The sequence below is a fragment of the Salmo salar genome, chromosome 24 (genome assembly GCF_965601325.2).
Source record: "Salmo salar chromosome 24, fSalSal1, whole genome shotgun sequence".
Taxonomy (NCBI): Eukaryota; Metazoa; Chordata; class Actinopteri; order Salmoniformes; family Salmonidae; genus Salmo; species Salmo salar.
The window spans coordinates 26,929,634-26,951,011 of NC_138314.1; the positions used below are offsets into that span (position 1 = coordinate 26,929,634).

The 21,378-nt window shown below is 42.2% G+C and overlaps 2 protein-coding genes across 10 annotated transcripts; both read right to left on the reverse strand.

Annotated features, from left to right (window-relative positions):
- Nucleotides 1–5,198: 5,198 nt before the first annotated feature.
- Nucleotides 5,199–16,664, reverse strand: LOC106585452 (outer dense fiber protein 2). 9 transcript variants are annotated; one of them, XM_014171671.3, is made up of 19 exons: nt 15,389–16,664; nt 14,886–14,953; nt 14,630–14,755; nt 14,283–14,462; nt 13,114–13,298; nt 12,797–12,926; nt 12,580–12,711; nt 12,388–12,462; nt 12,165–12,236; nt 11,753–11,869; nt 11,249–11,419; nt 9,815–9,924; nt 9,513–9,648; nt 9,259–9,369; nt 8,846–9,109; nt 8,659–8,759; nt 8,366–8,528; nt 8,091–8,216; nt 5,199–5,631 (listed from the first exon to the last, which is right to left on the reverse strand). In XM_014171671.3, exons 3-19 carry the CDS (start codon nt 14,753–14,755, stop codon nt 5,461–5,463), a joined length of 2,370 nt encoding a protein of 789 aa, XP_014027146.3. In that variant the 5' UTR covers nt 14,886–14,953; nt 15,389–16,664; the 3' UTR covers nt 5,199–5,460. The 9 variants fall into 9 exon arrangements, with proteins under 9 accessions (XP_014027146.3, XP_014027143.3, XP_014027144.3 ...); XM_014171668.3 differs by having other exon boundaries at nt 14,886–15,021; XM_014171669.3 differs by having other exon boundaries at nt 14,283–14,396; nt 15,385–16,664.
- A 183-nt stretch (nt 16,665–16,847) lies between these two features.
- On the reverse strand, nt 16,848–20,845 carry LOC106585454 (protein SET). The gene is made up of 8 exons (XM_014171675.2): nt 20,531–20,845; nt 19,346–19,403; nt 19,108–19,250; nt 18,907–19,010; nt 18,701–18,814; nt 18,250–18,420; nt 17,758–17,895; nt 16,848–17,667 (listed from the first exon to the last, which is right to left on the reverse strand). The coding sequence occupies exons 1-8, from the start codon at nt 20,601–20,603 to the stop codon at nt 17,647–17,649; spliced, it is 822 nt and encodes a 273-aa protein (XP_014027150.1). The 5' UTR covers nt 20,604–20,845; the 3' UTR covers nt 16,848–17,646.
- Between the last annotated feature and the right edge of the window lie 533 nt (nt 20,846–21,378).

Sequence of the window (21,378 nt, forward strand, 5' to 3'; positions counted from 1 at the left end):
GGTTGAGGTCGGGTGATTGTGGAGGCCAGGTCATCTGACGCAACACTCCATCACTCTCCTTCTTGGTCAAATAGCCCTTACACAGCCTGGAGGTGTGTTGGGTCATTGTCTTGTTGAAAAACAATGATAGTCCCACTAAGCGCAAACCAGATGGAATTGTGTATCACTGCAGAATGCTGTGGTAGCCATGCTGGTTAAGTGTGCCTTGAATTCTAAATAAATCACCAACAGTGTCACCAGCAAAGCACCCCCACACCACCTCCTCCATGCTTCACGGTGGGAACCACACATTAAATCAAATTTTATTGGTCACATACATGTGTTTGCAAGATTTTATTGCGGGTGTAGCGAAATGCTTGTGTTTCTAGCTCCAACAGTGCAGTAATATTTAACAAGTAATATCTAACAATTTCACAGCAATACACACAATAATAAGTAAAGGAATGGAATTAAGAATATATACATATTTGGACGAGCAATGTCAGAGCAGCATAGACTAAGATATAGTACAATAGAATACAATACAGTATATACATATGAGATGAGCAATGCAAAATATGTAAACATTATTAAAGTGACTAGTGTTCCATTATTAAAGTAGCCAGTGATTTCAAGTCTATGTATATAGGGCAGCAGCCTCTAATGTGTTAGTGATGGCTATTTAACAGTCTGATGGCCTTGAGATAGACTGGAAAAACAGCTTCTCTCTGTCCCAGCTTTGATGCACCTGTACTGACCTCGCCTTCTGGATGATAGCGGGGTGAACAGGCAGTGGCTCAGGTGATTGTTGTCCTTGATGATCTTTTGGCCTTCCTGTGACATTGGGTGCTGTAGGTGTCCTGGAGGGCACGTAATTTGCCCCTGGTGATGCGTTGGGCAGACCGCACCACCCTCTGGAAAGCCCTGTGGTTGCGGGCAGTAAGGTACCAGGCGGTGATACAGCCCAAAAGGATGCTCTCAATTGTCTGTAAAAGTTTGAGGGTTTTAGGTGCCAAGCCAAATTTCTTCAGCGTCCTGAGTTTGAAGAGGCGCTATTGCGCCTGTCTGTGTGGGTGGACCATTTCAGTTTGTCAGTGATGTGTATGCCGAAGAACTTGAAGCTTTCCACCTGTTCCACTGCGGTTTCGTCGATGTGGATAGGGGGGTGCTTCCTCTGCTATTTCCTGAAGTCCACGATCAGCTCCTTTGTTTTGTTGATGTTGAGTGAGAGGTTATTTTCCTGGCACCACACTCTCAGGGCCCTCACCTCCTCCATGTAGGCTGTCTCGTCATTGTTGGTAATCAGCCCTACTACTGTTGTGTCGTCTGCAAACTTGATGATTGAGTTGGATGCGTGCGTGGCCACGCAGTCATGGGTGAACAGAGAGTACAGGATGGGGCTGAGAACGCACCCTTGTGGGGCCCCCAGTGTTGAGGATCAGCGAAGTGGAGGTGTTGTTTTCCTACATTCACAACCTGGAGTCGGTCTGTCAGGATGTCCAGGACACAGTTGCATAGGGCGGTGTTCAGACCCAGGGCCTCAAGCTTAATGATGATTTTGGAGGGTAATATGGTGTTAAATGCTGAGCATAGTCAATGAACAGCATTCTTACATAGGTATTCCTCTTGTCCAGATGGGATAAGGCAGTGTGCAGTGCGATGGCGATTGCATCGTCTGTGGATCAATTGGGTCGTTAAGCAATTTGATGTGGGTCTAGGGTGTCAGGTAAGGTGATATGATCCTTGACTAGTCTCTCAAAACACTTCATGATGATAGAAGTGAGTGCATCAGGGCGATAGTCATTTAGTTCAGTTACCTTTGCTTTCTTGAGCACAGGAACAATGGTGGCTATCTTGAAGCATGTGGGGACAGCAGAATGGGATAGGGAGAGATTGAATATGTCCGTAAACACTCCAGCCAGCTGGTCTGCGCATGCTTTGATGACACGGCTAGAGATGCCTTGGCCGGCAGCCTTTGAAGAGGGTTAAACCAAGGCCGCAAACCTTTTAAAGGGTTAATAAATTGTGTTATGATAAACTGTAAGGTCTCCTCTTCTAGGAGACCTCTGTGTGTGCATTAACACCTGTTTTGAGTGTTGTGCCCTTCAGACACTATCAGGAGAAGGAAAACTACAGTACGTTCATACTCCTCCTGTCTGGGCCCCACCGTGGTTATCTGGTTTCCTGAGAACACAAGGCTACCGCAGGCCTGATGAAAACAGCCACCTGTCAGAAGATGCTTGGACTCGTTCACCTTGTTATGACTCTATACTTGTGATGAAAGGTCAAGGTTCAGTCAAACCCACTTCTGAGCTTTTAATTGCTGATAAGATGGTTGCTGCTGTCAGGGGGAGGTTAGATTTATTAAAATGTTGTTGCCAGGGTAACTCACGCAAGGAGGACTGGGAGAGGCTATATGAGTTACAGGATGTCTTAGACATTTTGCAGAACCTGTGGAGAGCTATCATACACTGTACTCTGTACCAACTTCTGCCTATAATTGAATTACTAAAGGATCATTTTAATACTTAAACAGAGTCTGTATTTCCTTTCCATTACTAATGTATGTTTGATAATTATATAGACCTGATCATTTGTTGAAGAAATTGACCAACACCTTGCGAAGGTTAACATGCTTAAATGTCTTACTCACTTTGGCCACAGAGAAGGAGAGCCCACAGTCCTTGGTAGCGGGCCGCGTCGGTAGCACTGTGTTATCCTCAAAGCGGGTGAAGGTGTTTAGCTTGTCCGGAAGCAAGACGTCGGTCTCGGCAACGTGACTGGTTTTCCCTTTGTAGTCCGTGAATGTCTGTAGACCCTGCCACATACGTCTCGTGTCTGAGCCATTATATTGCGACTCCACTTTGGCTCTATACTAACGTTTCGCCTGTTTGATTGCCTTACGGAGGGAATAACTACACTGTTTGTATTCAGCCATATTCCCAGTCACCTTGCCATGGTTAAAGGTGGTGGTTCGCGAATTCAGTTTTGCGCGAATTCTGCCATCTACCCTTGATTTCTGGTTAGGTTAGGTTTTAATAGTCACAGTGGGTACAACATCTCCTATACACTTCCTGATAAACTCAAGTCACTCAAGTCAAACTCAGTGTATTCGTCAATGGTATTCTGAGGCTACCCAGAACATAACCCAGTTCGCATGATCAAAACAATCTTGAAGCGTGGATTCCGATTGGTCAAACCAGCGTTGAATAGTCCTTAGCACGGGTACTTCCTGATTGAATTTCTGCCTATAGGAAGGGAGGAGCAAAATGGAGTCATGATCAGATTTTCCAAAGGGAGGGCGGGGAGGGCCTTGTAGGTATCCCGGTAGTTGGAGTAGCAGTGGTCGAGTGTTTTAGCAGCGTGAGTACTACAGTCAACTGTTAATATAACTTCGGTAGCGTTTTCCTCAAATTTGCTCTGTTAAAATCCCCAGCTACAATAAATGCGGCCTCAGGATATGTGGTTTCCAGTTTGCATAAAGTCCAGTGAAGTTATTTGAGGGCCGTTGTTGTATCGGCTTGAGGGGGAATATACACGTCTGTCACTATAACCGAAGAGAATTCTCTTGGGAGGTAATACGGTCGGCATTTGATTGTGAGGTATTCTAGGTCGGGTGAACAAAAGCACTTGAGTTCCTGTATGTTATCACAATCACACCATGAGTAGTTAATCATGAAACATACACCCCCACACTTCTTCCCGGAGTGATATTAATTCCTGTCTGCACGATGAACTGTGACCCAACTGGCTGTATGGACAAAGACAGTATATCCCAAGAGAGCCATGTCACCGTGAAACAGAATATGTTACAATCCCTGATGTCTCTCTGGAAGGAAATCCTTGCCTTGAGCTCGTCTACTTTATTATCCAGAGATTGAACATTAGCGAGTAATATACACGTAAGTGGTGCGTGTGCGCCTCCTGAGTCGGAAAAAGTAAGATAGTCGTATTCCTGGCTGTAATGCTGGTGAATTACCGCTGCTCCGATATGCGAAAGTTCTTCCCGGCTGTATGTAATAACACAAAAACATTTATAGGCTAATAATGTAAGAAATAACACATAAAAAACAAAATACTGCAAAGTTGCCTTGGGGCTAGAAGCACGGCTGCCCTTTCTATCGGTGCCATTTTCCACAAAGTGCAGAGATCATCTGTTCACCTACTCTGCATCTAACAAAGACAAGGCGATTGGAACCAAAAATCTCAAATTTGGACTCAGACCAAAGGACAGATTTCCACTGGTCTAATTTCCATTGCTCGTGTTTCTTGGCCCAAGCAAGTCTTGAAATTTTCCAGATTGACTGACCATGTCTTAAAGTAATGATGGACGGTCATTTCTCTTTGCTTATTTGAGCTGTTCTTGCCATAATATGGACTTGGTATTTTACCAAATAGGGCCATCTTCTGTAAACCACCCCTACCTTGTCACAACACAACTGATTGGCTCAAACGCATTAAGTTAAGAAATTCCACAAATTAACAATGCACACCTGTTCATTGAAATGCATTCCAGGTGACGACCTCATGAAGCTGTCATCGAGGCAAAGGTTGGCTACTTTGAAGAATCTCAAATATAAAATACAATCATTTTGATTTGTTCTTTTTTGGTTACTACATGATTCCATGTGTGTTATTTCATAGTTTTGATGTCTTCACTATTATTCTACAATGTAGAAAATAGTACAAATAAAGTAAAACCCTTGAATGAGTAGGTGTCCAAAATTTTGACTGGTACTGTATATACCAATTAATTGTTTATTACAGCCAGATTAATCAGACTAGCCATGAGCCAACTATACTGATCATCTTCCAATGTTGTTTAAGTAAAAACACAACTTTTACAATAACTGTGAACCAGTAGGTGAACCAGTAGCTAGAATGCTAGGTAGTGGTCACATTCATTACCTCCCCTCTTTCGGGCCAATCTGGGTTGTATTTCTGTCTTCCTTTTGATGAGTTTTTCAAGGCCTCCAATGTATCCCATTGTAAACATTCAACAGGCATGTCGGCGTGTAAATAAACACACAATCGACACTGAGAAATCGGTGATGCCGTGATTAACTTGTCAGCGGCTTGCTTAATGGGCTTGCTGCATACGGTGCCGCCTAAAGTAAAACTCTGAAGTGCTCAATTTCCGTCTATTTCGAGTTCAGATACAACAATGGTTCCGCGTCAAGGGACCAAACAGTTACAAAGCTACTTTGACCTCATAATGCATACAATTAAATCAAAACATATATATTTTTTAATGTATCTAAGGAAAATACTTGGGAAAAACACTGGATAAGTACCGGTATTTCGTTTTTTATACATGTTGTGAGTTTGTTGTTTGTGTAAGAGTGAAACATGTCTGATAGTCCATTTTCACTTTAAGATTTTATCATAGTTTTGATAAACAATATACAGTACATGTATACTGAAAATAACAAATAGATCATTGGTACACAACTCATACAATATAAGGCTAACACTATTCAATCAGATTGGTAAGTGTGTGTGTAGAGAGCTTGATAGCACAGAGTCACCAAACACATTACTATATGAAGCTTTGAGAAACTGAACATAATTCTGCAGGCTGTGATTGGTAGAGTCAGATTGTTCCAGTCTCGCTTTCATGTTCTTCAACTGATTCTGGAATCGTCGCTCCATCTGCAAAGAAAAAAACAGACACATTAATTCAGTTTGACACAGTTAACATCATACCTTATTATGGTGTTCAGATTTTGTAGTTTGTATAAAGTCGTGGCCAAAAGTTGAGAATGAGACAAATATTAATTTTCACAAGGTTTGCGGCTTCAGTGTCTTTAGATATTTTTGTCAGATGTTACTATGGAGTACTGAAGTATAATTACATTGATTTCATAAGTGTCAAAGGCTTTTATTGACAATTACATGAAGTTGATGCAAAGAGTGTGAGTGTGTTGACCCTTCTTTTTCAAGACCTCTGCAATCCGCCCTGGCATGCTGTCAATTAACTTCTGGGCCACATCCTAACTGATGGCAGCCCATTCTTACATAATCAATGCTTGGAGTTTGTCAGATTTTTATTTTTTTTTGGTTTGTCCACCGGCCTCTTGAGGATTGACCACAAGTTCTCAATGGGATTAAGGTCTGGGGAGTTTCCTGGCCATGGACCCAAAATATTGATGTTTTGTTCCCCGAGCCACTTGGTTATCAATTTTGCCTTATGGCAAGGTGCTCCATCATGCTGGAAAAGGCATTGTTCGTCACCAAACTGTTCCTGGATGGTTGGGAGAAGTTGCTCTCGGAGGATGTGTTGGTACCATTCTTTATTCAAGGCTGTGTTCTTAGGCAAAATTGTGAGTGAGCCCACTCCCTTGGCTGAGAAGCAACCCCACACATGAATGGTCTCAGGATGCTTTACTGTTGGCATGACACAGGACTGATGGTAGCGCTCACCTTGTCTTCTCCGGACAAGCTTTTTTCCAGATGCCCTAAACAATCGGAAAGGGGATTCATCAGAGAAAATGACTTTACCCCAGTCCTCAGCAGTCCAATCCCTGTACCCTTTGCAGAATATCAGTCTGTCCCTGATGTGTTTCCTGGAGAGAAGTGGCTTCTTCCCTTCTTGACACCAGGCCATCCACCAAAAGTCTTCACCTCACTGTGCGTGCAGATGCACTCACACCTGCCTGCTGCCATTCCTGAGCAAGCTCTGTACTGGTGGTGCCCCGATCCCGCAGCTGAATCAACTTTAGGAGACGGTCCTGGTGCTTGCTGGACTTTCTTGGGCGCCCTGAAGCCTTCTTCACAACAATTGAACCGCTCTCCTTGAAGTTCTTGATGATCTGATAAATGGTTGATTTAGGTGCAATCTTACTGGCAGCAATATCCTTGCCTGTGAAGCCCTTTTTGTGCAAAGCAATGATGACGGCACGTGTTTCCTTGCAGCTAACCATGATTGACAGAGGAAGAACAATGATTCCAAGCACCACCCTCCTTTTGAAGCTTCTAGTCTGTTATTCGAACTCAATCAGCATGACAGAGTGATCTTCAGCCTTGTCCTCGTCAACACTCACACCTGTGTTAACGAGAGAATCACTGACATGATGTCAGCTGGTCCTTTTGTGGCAGGGCTGAAATGCAGTGGAAATGTTTTTGGGGGATTCAGTTCATTTGCATAGCAAAGAGGGACTTTGCAATTAATTGCAATTCATCTGATCACTCTTCATAACATTCTGGAGTATATGCAAATAGCCATCATACAAACTGAGGCAGCAGACTGTGAAAATGAATATTTGTGTCATTCTCAAAACTTTTGGCCTCGACTGTAGATATACAGTATTTTGGGGTATTTTATTAGGATCCCCATTAGCTGTTGCGATAGCAGCAGTGGTGTAAAGTACTTAAGTAAAAATACTTTAAAAGTACTACTTATGTAGTTTTTGGGGGTATCTGTACTTTACTATTTATATTTAGGCCTACTTCACTTCATTCCTAAATAAAATAATGTACTTTTTACTCCATACATTTTCCCTGACACCCAAAAGTTACATTTTGAATGCTTAACAGGATAGGAAAATGGTCAAATTCACACGCTTATCAAAGGAACATCCCTGGTCATCCTTACTTTCTCTGATCTGGCGGAGTCACTAAACACAAATGCTTTGTTTGTAAATATGTCTGTATTGGAGGGTATCCCTGGCTCTCCGCAAATAAATAAAAATCAGAAAACGGTGCCGACTGGTTTGCTTAATTTGAAAGGATTCATACTTTTGATACTTAAGTATATTTAAAACCAAATACTTTTATACTTTTACTCAAGTAGTATTTTACTGGGTGACTTTCACTTTTACTTGAGTCATTTTCTATTAAGGTATCTTTACTTTTACTCATGTATGACAATTGGGTACTTTTTCCACCACTGGAAAGCAGCAGCAACTCTTCCTATTTCCACACAAAACATGACATAATACAGAACATTAATAGACAACAACAGCTCAAGGACTGAGCTACACAGTATTCCTGTCCCTTGCAATTGATTGGGAAGTTGGAACAAATATTTAAAAAAAGATATTGGATATATGATGTATAACACATAGATAACTCTATAAAACTAGGTCATTGGGTTAAAATGTCTCACTCACATCCTCTTTGCTTCTGCGTAACTGACTGAGCTCTGTCCTTCTGAGGCCCAGTTGGCTCTCCAGGTCCAGAGCCTTGGTCTGGATGGACCTCTCTTTGAATAAAGCCCGCTCCAGGCTCTGATCCGCCTAAAAGTCCAACCAAAATGAGAATCAATCTGTGACACTCAATCCGTTGACACTCAGAATAACATTAACAAAACTAAATAATCTTGAGACTGAAACAGAAACTGAAAGACTGCAGAGGTATTTAAGTGATGTTCAGGAGTAAGACAGACCTGTCTCTGTCCATCCTCGAAGGCCTGCTCCAGCTGCTTGGAGAGGATGCTGCACTCCCAGGCCCGCTCCTCCAGCTGTTTCTGGGTGCTGTGGATGGTCTCCTCCCACTTGCCAATTAGATGGACCATATCTCTGTTCTGCAAGTTTGCCTCCTCCAGTTTCCTGGGGAGGGAAGGAACAGTCCAGACATTGACCAGCAGAAACATGTAGGATGTCTTGTGGACCTGAGTGTGATCATTGTCCATAGGGACACCAAATAGGGATCTCTGCCTCAGGTATTGATATGACTTACCTCTCTATACTCTCTATCTTCTGCTGCAGATTTTTGTGCTCCTCCACCAGAAGAAAATTATTGTCTTGAAAAGTCTCCACCCAACATCCCTGTTGTTCCACCTACACACAGACACTCTTCTTATTCAAACACAGATCAGAATCAATCTGTGAACAGACAACTGTCCATTTACAGTATGTGTGCATACCTTGTGTCTGAGTTCAGACAGGGCATTGTTTTGCTCAGTGTTTCTCCTCTCCTGAGTCTGTGTCTCTTCCTGGGCCACTCTCAACTGCAGCTCAGAACGCTTCAGCCTCTCAGGCAGAGGCTCCAGCTCTTTCAGACGCCCCAGCAGCTGCCTCCTGACCTGCTCAATCTCCCTCTCCAGGTCAGCCTTCATCCCTTGTGCGTGTTTCTCAGAGATGTCTAGCTTTAAGCAGTACTCCTCTGACTCTAATCGAGCCCTCTGAACCTGCAGCACATGGTCACTTATCTATTCAAAATCTATGCTACAGACTGGATAGCATGCAGCATGTACAGTATTTATTGCTGGATTATAACACCTTGGCTTCTCATAAGGTTGAAGTACAGCCCACACTCTGGTGTGCTGATCAACTGTACCTTGCGCTTATAGGTTTCCAACTGGCTCTCTAGCTTCTTGACTGAACTCTTCAGCTGCTGGGCTTCAGACTGGGACTGCATCAGGGTCTCCTGTGCAGCAGACAGGGTGGTCTCAAGAAGAAGATGCACAAATAACTAAACAACTCTCCAGACATTAAAAGTTATAGAAGGTTTTATCTTCAATCCTTATTATGTCTAATATTCTTCAGTTTATTACACTCGATGACTGGTAGTGAAGAAAAACAGATGTTTACCTTCAGTTTCTGATTCTGTAGTTTGTTGGAGGAGTTGTCAGAGGTGAGGCGGTGCAGCTGGTCCAGGAGCCCCTCCCTCTCTGGATGGCCTTTCTCCTCCACAGTGTGGATCTGTGCAGTCAGCTCACTCACCTGGCTGCACAGACAAGACAGCAGAGCACATAATGAAGAAATCAAAAAGGAAGAAATGAGAAACACTTAAAAGGCTTTAGACAACTTTTTACAAGATCATTTGCCAAAGACAAACTGTTACAGAGTGAAAGTTTTTGAACCGTTCATAACAAACAGTCACAATTACTCACTTCTTGAGAACAGCGATTTCCATTTCAAGCTGGCTCTTAACAGTCACCTCTTTCGAGTGGCGGGTACACCAGCTCTCAGCTGAGGTAAGGGCCTCTGCCAACTCAGTCTCCTGAATGATGGCACACAAATACATAGGGAAGTGTGACTCTTGGGCCCAGACCTGGAGCCAAAGATAAAGTAACTAAGGGGGCAGTTGAAATCAATGAGGGGGTACAATTTAACAGGGTTCATGCATTAGAATTACATTTAATTCTACTTATATCACACTATACCACAATAAACAAAGTTCAAATGCAGAGACTCGGAGACCATTGAGCGCTTTTGAAGAGACAGATTGGCTACGAGATCTCGTGCCAATCTCCGCTGCGCTGTATCAGCACAATGGATAGCGCCCTACACACTAAAGCAAGGCCTATTTGGCAATGGATATAGGCTACAAGATAGATAGGGTAATTCACCTATTACAAACAGCCTATGTGAACGCCGCCGTACACACAGCTGTCTTACCAAAGTAATGCAAACTAAATGCTGAAAGTAGTAGCCTAGTTATTCATGCAAAACTAAAATACTGAATAGCAGTTTTGCTTAGAATACTGACAACTGTGAATGCGAATGAGTGAATGCGAACAGAACAGTGGTAGGCCTACTATAGGCCTAGAAATTAAATATCAGATTGATAAAGACATGACACAATCTATATTTAGGCAAGTTACATTAACAGTAAAAAAATAAATTAAAAAAAAGCAGTAACCAAAAGGCGAAAGCAAATAGCCTACAGCCTACTACAGTAAGATGAAGCCATGCACAGCTGTCTTGCCAAATAAATAGGCCAGCTTAAAACATGGAAAATCATGCAGCTCATGCGTTCAGTAACACGTTGCGATACGGAAAAATACACTTCTGTGGATCAAACTCGACCCAACCACGTAATCAATTAAGCAATGCCAGCCTACTATAAACACGTTTTCAATACGTACATTTCCATTTATAACCATGAAAAGCAATAGCCTACATTCTATTTCTATGGTTATCCATTTCTATGATGAAACATATCGATATGTAGCTATATGCAGGGGCGTCATTTGGGTTCTTGCATTGGAATTATATTGAATTCTGCTTATACCACAATAAACATAAAGGTTCAAATGCCAAGACATTTGAGTGCTTTTGACCAAGAAGTGACATGTTGGCGCAAAATCTCATTTTATGCTATTTTTATATAAGGAGATTAAACTAAAACTGAAGTGGCACAGGTTTCAGAGGGGGCCAAGTCCCCTTTTGCCCCCTCGTTGAACCGGGCCCGCTTAGATTGCTTGTTAATGTAAGTATACATGTACTCCTCCCATTTAATAATATTCACAGCATATAATAATATTCACCCAACACCACGTGTCAACCCATGAGAACAGCCTGAGGACCAGTGAGTGTCTGACCTTCTCCAGCAGCTGTGCAGAGAGATGTCTGGCTGAATCCTCACTGTGCTCTGCCCTCTGCCTCTGGTTGGCCAGCTTCAGACTCTCTTTGTCCTCTTTACGCTGTCGCTTCAGCTGCTCCAGCAGGGCCTGTATCTCCTCCTTCTGCTGCTCCTGGGTCTGCTCCATCACCTACACACCACACAAGGAAGGGAGATAACAGGAAGCAATGGAGAGAGACGATTGTTGTGGTCAGATGTTCCAGAGTCTATACTTTAAAGACCCACTCCAGCCTCCCTAGAACCTCATTTATCACCTGATTTACTTAACAAATGGCTCAATAGGTGGTCCAGGTGTCCTCTGACATGGCACAAGTGTCTTCAATTGCTCCTCTATTGGTCTGGCAAGCAAGGGGGAGGCCGATGACATTAGAGAGCATCATCAGACCAACTCTTTGAATTGCCCCCAAGGACCAAAAAATAACAGACTCTATTAATTCTGTGGCCTATAAACCTTGGTACCCACTTTACTCCGGCCGGCCTGGCGGTCATTTTCAGTCTCTTTGCTGCGTAACTGAACCATAAGCTGGCTGCAGGTTGACTCCAGAACTTTAGACAGCTCTCCTGTGGTCTTCACAATGTCCTGTATGGAGGATATGGAATGATGAATATTGATAAGATGCTATTTGTGAGCACTGGTGGCAGGTAGCCTAGTGGTTAGAGTGTTACGCCATTAACCAAAAGGTTGCTGGTTCAAATCCCAGAGCATTTTCCATTTACATACACGTATAAATGACACACTTGTACATGACAAAAATAAGTTCCCACCTATTTGATATATTATTTATATTTCTATAAATAAATAATGATCTTTATGATCTCGCTCCGCATCAAATGCAAACGATTGAGAATCTAGAGAACTAGAGACAATGATGTACCTTTTCAGAATCCAACCGTACTGCAAGCTGGGTGGCTTCCTTCTCTTTGTTGTTGAGTTTTGCAGCAAGATGCTGAAAGCCAGAAAAACAGAAACAACATTCTTAATGTCATCTATGACCATGGATATGCACCACACAGACTGAAAGGAAACCAATATAAAGGGAAATGTAACAGATAAAAGCACATGGTGATAAACACAGGAACATGGTGATGCATACACACAATTTTTTCTGCTTCTGTGTCCGCCAGTCTCTTCAGTAGGCCTTGCCTTTGCTCTGACGTCCTCAATGATTCTATCTATCAATAAATACATCAACAAAAATATAAGACCACAATTCTAATTGTCATTTTAGATATTCTTTCAAAGCAACTGTCCTCGTCAGTCTGAGCAAGTCAATGTATTGGGGAAAGTACCTCTCGCTCATGGCACTCCCTGAGGAGTTCTCGAAGAGTGCGGTTTGTGCTGTCAAATGTTTCTATCTTCTTTGTCAGCAACTCCTGCTGCCTACCAAGCAGGGCAGCGTCCACCTTGGACAACCGCTTATCCTAGCAAGGAGAAAGGGCAGTCTTAAAGAACATTAAAAAAAAGTTCATATTTAATATTTAACAGGGTCACTTGTATCAAATTCACCTTTTTCACACCACCCATGGACTCATTCAGGGCTGTCAACTGTGTGACCAATGCCACCCCGTCAAACTCCGCTTCTACCAGCTTTCTCAGTAGCATGCATCTTTCCCCGTGTAGAGTCCCCGAAAAAGCACTGCACGGAATGGAAAGGTTAAAACCATGCTGTTCCTAAACTGCCTCACACAATTTTTAAGTTGTCTTGTAAACATTAAATAGTTCAGATGTATTTTCATTCTATTCTATTGGCTACTCAATCTAATACTGATAATCCTATGCTTGATGACTAAATGTCCTTATGATATTACAGGTGGAGTCCACACCTGTTGTAGCCTGTTTCGCCCCTCTTCCGTAGGGAGTGTTGGATGGAGATCTTCTTTCGTTCTCTGAGGTCCAGCTCTTTGGTGGCATCCAGCAGCTCCTCCTCCTGCTCGTCGATGACACGCTGGCAAGCGCTCAGACACTCTGACTGGTACTCCATCATACGCTCCTTCTTCCACAGCCTCACCTGATCACCAAAAGCAGACAGAAACACACACACACACACACATCTTTGTTTACTGGACACAATCACGCAACAAACAAGAGGGATGAACATGATATTGCTGAATTCCAGTGAGATCGTGGCTATGTATTGTAATGAAGCAGTAAATATTTTTGGCCTTCCTGTGACATCGGGTGCTGTAGGTGTCCAGGAGGGCAGGTAGTTTGCCCCCGGTGATGCGTTGGGCAGACCTCACCACCTTCTGGAAAGCTCTGCAGTTGCGGGCGGTGCAGTTGTCGTACCAGGCGGTGATACAGCCCGACAAGATGCTCTCAATTGTGCATCTGTAAAGGTTTGTGAGGGTTTTAAGGGCCAAGACAAAATTCTTCAGCCTCTTGAGGTTGAAGAGGCATTGTTGCGCCTTCTTCACCACACTGTCTGTGTGGGTGGACCATTTCAGATCGTCGGTGATGTGTATGCCGAGGAACTTGAAGCTTTCCACCTTCTCCACTGCGGTCCTGTCGATGTGGATAGTGGGGTGTTCCCTCTGCGGTTTCCTGAAGTCCACAATCAGCTACTTTGTTTTGTTGATGTTGAGTGAGAGGTTATTTTCCTGGCACCACTCTCCCAGGGCCCTCACCTCCTCCCTGTAGGCTGGCTCGTCATTGTTGGCAGTAAAGCCTACTACTGTTGTGCCTTCTGCAAACTTGATGATTGAGTTGGAGGTGTGCGTGGCCACGCAGACTCACAGCAGTAATCAGCACTAAAGGTGAATCTACAAAGTATGTACTTAGTGGTGTGAATACTTATGTAAATTAGATATTTCTGTATTTCATTTTCAATACATTTGCAAAAATGTCAAAAAACTTCTTTCACTTTGTCATTATGGGACATTGTATGTAGATGGGTGAGAAAAAAATGATTTAATACATTTTTTTTTCTGCCTGTAACAACAAAATGTGGAAGAAGTCAAGGGGTATGAATTCTTTCTGAAGGCACTGTACATACGTCATTCTTTGGAGAACCAACATCCATCATGAGTCCATCAATCTTCCTCCTATATTTGTTACACTGGCTATGTATCCTCTGCTCTTGTTTATCCTCATCAGACAGGTCAGTCAACTGAAGTGGGGACAGGGAAGGGTTAGCCTGTGATACAGGTGTGATCTCCAGACAGTACAAAGGCCCCTGAGAGACATGAAAATCAACATTGGTAGTATATCTAATGATATCATGTAAGATATTATATCTGTGGGAAGTGAGAAATAATGTATCTTTGTCAATGTGAAATGTAAGGAATGTCAATAGCATTGGATGAAAATGTATCTGTGAGGAGCAAATAACAGTTCCAGGACCTCCCACTTGTATGCGTCATCCCGAGTGGAGGTTCTTCCTGGGGCCGGCACCCAGGGGGCCCGGGACCTCGCTCTGGCACGCAGGTTCCCAATATCCCCTTTGATTTGCACCTCTTTAATCTTCATCTGCAAAGAGAGCAGTGGTTGACTGACAGCAACTGTTGAGGCAGTCAAGGGAAGCCTATTTCTGGTATAGGCCTACTTTATTTCAAAGGTTGAGTAAGTGTATCACTTCATTGACTAAACATTTACTAACCTGTGGGGTCTTTGCATTTGCAGTACAGCTCTTCTGACTCTTCAGGTGTACATGTACAGGTGTGGTCTCTGGCACGTGAACGTGCAATGGTGGGGAAGAATCACGCGTTTTCATTATTTACCAATAATCAGTTCATCTAGAAATTGGAGCACATAATAGAACAGAATTTGCTCTAGCTGCCAGAAAGTCATACACCAGAGACAATAATACCACGACATAGCCGAGTAAAGTCAACTCCATTTGGTCAAGTTCAGTTTACTCAGCTAACCACGACAAGAACAGTAAAGGCATCATGTTCACGACTAGCTCCGACCAGCAACTATCCATTTAAATGAACATGTATTTGAAAAATGTTGACTTTATATTTTACTGTCAAAATTGTTAATTGAAATGTCTAGTTCACGAGATCACAACATGCATGACCAGCATGCTAACCTTAAATATAAGATGTTCATAAACGTGCTCTACAGTTTGCTGAAGCCCTTAGACTTTTGTTTACCTACTGAATCTCTGCTGACGGGACAGGTTCCGGTCATCTCGTACGCAATTGGCTCGTTCATAACCGATTTGTAGACACCTGTCTGATTGGAGAGCATTCGTTGAACCCACGTTCGAGTTTACGTTGCCAGTAGTAACAGGACGTCCTGTTCAACACGTAATATTTCCGTGAAATGCCCACCTCCTACCTGTAGACGGCGCAATGCGAGAAGGGATTAATTCGATCTAGACGGTCCGTGTAAACATTACGTGGTTTTCCAGTTAATGTGGGAGGTTTTCAAACGAACCAAATTTGAGATGTCTATAAATATATGAATCGGCTGTAAGGAAGCGCCATTTCCGACTACTCTCGTGTTTCTTCCGAACTCGCTCGTTCCTGATTTGCATCTAGGCGCAAAATATATGATAGATTTGCATGATTGCACACATAGAATGATACACAAGTATAAATATGCGATTCGAGTTGCTACATTGTTGCCAACAATGGCGGTCAGAGTGAGACCGCTGTGGGGAATTCGGCTACAAACACTTCTGTTTTTCACTGCATTTCTGTGCGATTTTAAACTCGTCGAATCCTGTGTTGGAGAAGAAGTCGGTGACTTGTTACTCTGCAGGTCCTGTGGACATGAATTGGCTATTGAGAAAGATGCCAACTTTATCCACAGTCGACTTGCGCTCTCTTATAGAAATGATACGGTTGTTGGAGAAAGAAGAGTGCCCGTCCAGCGGTTCGAAAACCCACAGGGCTACCAGTTTGAAGTCATGACTTTCAGAAAAGCAGACGTTGTCAAGCACTGGCCCGCGGACAAACATTTCACCTGGTATCCTGGATATGCCTGGACAGTGGCTACATGTCCGCGATGTAACGCACACCTTGGTGGGTTGGGAATTATATATTTTGATTCCGTGTCTCATCCATTAAACGTGTCTGGCAAGTGGGTCTATTCTAACCTTAGGCAACAATTTCAAAATCAAATGGCTCTACCTTATGCTGTTTTGTAATAATGTAATTCTCCCCCCCAGGTTGGGCCTTTCAACCCATTGAATGGCCAAAGACTTTAACCAAAGGGGCATTTGAGGAATCGGAGGAGACATTTGTGGCCTTGGTTACTAATCGATTGTTACAAGAAAAATTTGCATCAACACTACTGACTCCGAAATCATTCAGAAGTTGACATCTACTGCAATCAAAGCTACAAATTATACCTGGCTGTAAAAACTATTTTTTTGCATTTCATAATAAAAAATAGCAATAATACAGCATGTAGTATTTCCTGTGATTGCAATACACAAAGTACGCACTTTTGAGAGCGATACTGTTACTGACAGTTTAACATACCTGTCCAATACTGCAAGCCTACCACAATTCTAGATGTAGCCAGACAGTTATAATTTAGTTCTTGGCTCTAGATAACTAATTGAACTACAATTGACTACTATGGTTGGTTAGATGAGACATTCGTGTACACATTAAGTTTTATTGTAACAAAGAAACTTGTACACTAAGTTTAAAACATTTTTTTTTTTCCCCAGCAGAAAATAAAATGGTGATTAGATGCAAATTCCATGAGATAACAAGGTCATTTTCCATGAAGCAGTGGGGGCCCAAATTTACAAGCATTTTTTTTAACGTTTTGTTTTGTTTATTAAAAATGTCATTTCAAATCTCGCGGATGTCTGTAAAACAATACAATGAAAATCAAAAAAACAAACCCATAGTAATGGCCTCAAAATGCCCACCCTCCCCAACACCCTAAGATGTCTCTCTACCCTACCCCAGCATTGACCACAAACATTGCAAGAACTGATAGGAATGAGCTAGTACTTTATCTGTTGACTTTTAACCACATAGGGGATTTTTTTTTTTTAGGGATCTACTCCCAACTGAACAGAAGTATAAAAACTGGAGGGGCCCACTAGTGCCAAGTCAATGCACCATGGCTTTTGTTAATTTAAATCGCACAACCTTTAACAGGAAGAACAATTTATAGAAATTGCCATTCATTTAACTACAAGATGGCGTGCTTAATCTAATGTAGTAGTCCCCCCGAATGTGGGAATTGTGGTTTGACAATTCAAAGGCAGGAATTTGCCATTGGTTTTAGAGGAGACAAAAACAAAACATGGCACAGACAGGAGAGGCTTCAGAATGAGGAAATGAAGCACAAAATAAAAGTAAAAAAATCTTGCTCCTAAATATGGGTGGATAACCAAATGGGGGGGAAATAGCAAAGGGTATTGGTAGATTATTTAACTCTCCGGTTTAGTCATCTTCTCCATCATCCTAAACAAAAGGAAAGAAAAATCAATACTGTGCAAACAAATTTCACTATTCAATATAGTGAATTGAGCAAATTAATTATTTAGGGCATACCTCCCCATCATCTCCGTCATCCTCCTCTTCATCTTCCTCCCCATCATCTTCATCACCCTCCTCATCAATGTCCTCAAGACCTTCCTCATCGTCATCATCATCTTCACCTTCACCCTCCTCATCATCCATGTCAGGAACCTGCCAATCAAATTAGCCAACCTTTTAACTATACATCCTTTGTCTACATAGCAGACTTAAATCCCCTTGGTGACATTTAGACAATAGATTAGACGTTTAATAGTCACATGTACAGGGTTGCTGTTGTAATTACAGGGTAGAGTGGCAAACAAACTCAGAGCTCCAACAACGCAGGTCAAAGTGAAAGAAAAACAAAAAAATAGCATACATATTAACACTAACAGTACTAAACAATCAAAATGACACATCCAAAGAATTAACAATACAGTAGGTAGCACAACGGGCATAAAAGTCCCATTCAAAGTAAAGAGAACATTGATAAGAGGGAGGTGTTAGGCCGTGGAGACCACTCACCAGGTAGTACTGCAGGGGGTTTGGCCAGATGTCATCCTTGATAACCTCTCCCAGCTCATCTGCCCCAGCATCTGAGTGATCAGTGAACCAGGTGAAGAAGCTCTCTGGCTCTTCATGTTGCCTCTTCTTGCCGGCTTTGTTCTGTGTCTGGCTGGAGCGCTTTGTCAGGTCCTTCAGAGACAACGTCACAGGGATTACAAACCAACTTATTTTTGTTTGTTTTAAAGCAATGAGGTTAATTGCATAGCAAAACAAATGAAATACTGACCACAACTACCTGGCATGAAAACCAAAAGGCTCTGATCACCAAGGTACATACAACATTCAGGTAGTGTTTCACCATTACGTTGAACAGACTTTTTAAAGAAAGTGACACACTGGTTTCTGCCAAATGCCATGCATTAATAGACTGCAGTATTACCAAGCATTTGAAAATACTAACGTCAAATACCTTTCCTGATTTCCATTTGATTTCTGTTGACTTTGAGGATGGGTCTCCACTCTCGTTCAGATGGAACTCTTTGGAAAGGACTTTGTTTTCAAAGTATGGATTTTCGTCGTAATACTGGAACACACGTCAATTTAATTGAGTACAGTTTAAGGTACGCTATAAAGTCCAGACATTAATGCAATATCCTGGCAATCATTATCACTTACAAAATCTATTCTGTAGCCTGATTTGATATCTTCAAACTCTGTAACCTCCACCCTGGTCAGATAGTGAAGTGCCTCCTCATCTTCCTCCCCAAGAAGAGCAGAAACTGTAGGGACAAACAAGAAAACAAAGTCAGAATCTGAATATTCTAGGTTCCAGTGGTAGAATCCTGTGAGAGCCCAAAGGGATGTGCTGAAGCTCACCTTGTGGATGGTTGACGAATGTGGTGACCCAGAAGTTGGGGATTTTAGCAATCAGTTCTGATCTCTTCTGAAAGAACGGCTGACGGAGTTTATTGTATTTCTGTTCTACTTTCAATATCTCCTCACTCGCTTGCTCGTTCAGTCTGGAGAAAAGAGATTGCACATCAAGCACCATTACACAGTTAAACGCTTTAGTTTTTCTGATACATACATATACATTTTAACTTGACTGGCTTACCTGTCAATTTCGTTTTGAACTTCGTCGATGTGTTCAATAGCTTCCTGTTGCTCTTTTTCTATTAGAAAAAAATTCAATAATGTCAGAAAATATTGAAGACCATCGGTGCAGTACATTGGTGTTCACTAGACGTCAAAATGAAAGAGTAACTACCAACTTCCTGCGCACTAACAACAAAGAATTAAAGCTGTAACTTAACTGTAGCAAACAAAGTTACGAACTAATGGTTTTGAAATTGACCCTCAACAAGCGGCTGCTCTCAGGACCATTGATGGAAAATCATTGCAAACGGTTGCATGAGCTAATCACTAACGATTTGCAATCTTTAAAGGGGTGAACATTTTGCGGAAATATGATATAAATCTTAACCAACAAGTTAATTGCAATGCGTGATATTTAGCAGCACCTTTTTGTAACTAGCGATTTCATAGCAGCTTGCAAACGGCGTTTCCTGCTGGCTAGTGAGGATGGCCGCGTGGTTTAAATGTGGGACTCCGCACACTACACTATCTGCCTCCTTCCCCAACACTGTCTAATAGCTAGGTAAGTGCGCATTGTATCGAGACTATGACCAAGTTACACAAATAACCCTCCATTGTTAAATCCGTTAAACTCTTCCAATGGGCTACTTCTCAAACTGTGGTTCACTAGATGGTAGTTAACTACCGTTAGCCATGTTGCCAATTTCACATTCGCAAACTAGCTACCTACGGCTTGCTTCATCATGGCGGATATGCACAACAACAAAGTAACACTAGGCCACGGTTATTTCATTCAACATAGAAAACACATTACTCCTCAGTCAACTGCACAAATACACAGTTTATTATTAAAAAAAAATTTGCAATTGTATTTATAGTAGCAACGACTAGACTTGAGAACAAAAATACTTAACAGGACATGCATTGATTAGACAATTAGTTAGCCAGTTAGGAAATGTTGCTAGCTAGGTAACATGGCCTCCATCACCGGTCTAACGTAGTAACGTTAACAGCTAGAGACAGAACTAACTACGCACTCACGACAGACAATACTGACTGCACCCAAAACCGGCCAGATTCATAGTGAAAAGCCCACAGAGGACAAATTACGGTTTGTGAACTATTTTACTTTAAAGTAGTAGATTTTGGTATAACTAATAAAGGAAGTGAAAATGGCGGTGAACTGGAGGCCGCCATTCCTTACCGGAGGTCTCGTCCGCTCCGTCATGGTTTGAGTTCAGCTCCTTTTTACTCACTTTTGCCGCCGGTGCCGACATTTTTTTCGCAAGCTGTGAATAACAGACTTCGGGAAAGAATACTGAATTTGGTTTTGTATTCTCCCCGAACAGGAGATTAGTATTTCTAAGTACGATGTCGGTGTGCTATAACAACGTGTGCAGCGCTCCTCCACACAATATAATGCGAGGAAGTCAAGCACATTTAGACACTCCACCAAGAAGCTCTAGCCCGCTCACGCGCTCCCTTTCATTACGAACGCGCCTCAGCAAATGGAACCGATTGGGCTCCGCCTCTCGAGAACAAGTATGCATGCTGGGTTCTAGTGTTGCTGTCTCATAGGTGAGATTAACTTCGAAAAGGCGGGATTTTACATCAACAACGTCTTTGTAAAATGTTGAATTAATTTACATAATCACGTACATTCAAATTATCACAGCTAACAGTTTCACTTTAAAATAGGTCTATTTATTTTGTCGTCGCATTTGCCCTCCTACCGTACCCTGCTGCAAAGGGAAATGTATTTGTTTCAGGTTATGTGGACATATACTTTAAAAAGAACATATATAACCCCTGCAAAAATCTTGGTGTCCTTGGTAATGCGTTTTTTAAATAGGCCTAAAAGGAAAATATAAAATAGTTTACATCACTGCATCATTGTGTCAGTATTGTGTCATTACCACCACGACAAGCAAATTACATAATAATGTTTTTTCAAACGTTTGTGTACTTGGTTACCATGGATATGAATAGCGACAGTGGATGGATGTCATGGAGGGAGACTCACATGACCAAATAGGATATAATTTCATCAAA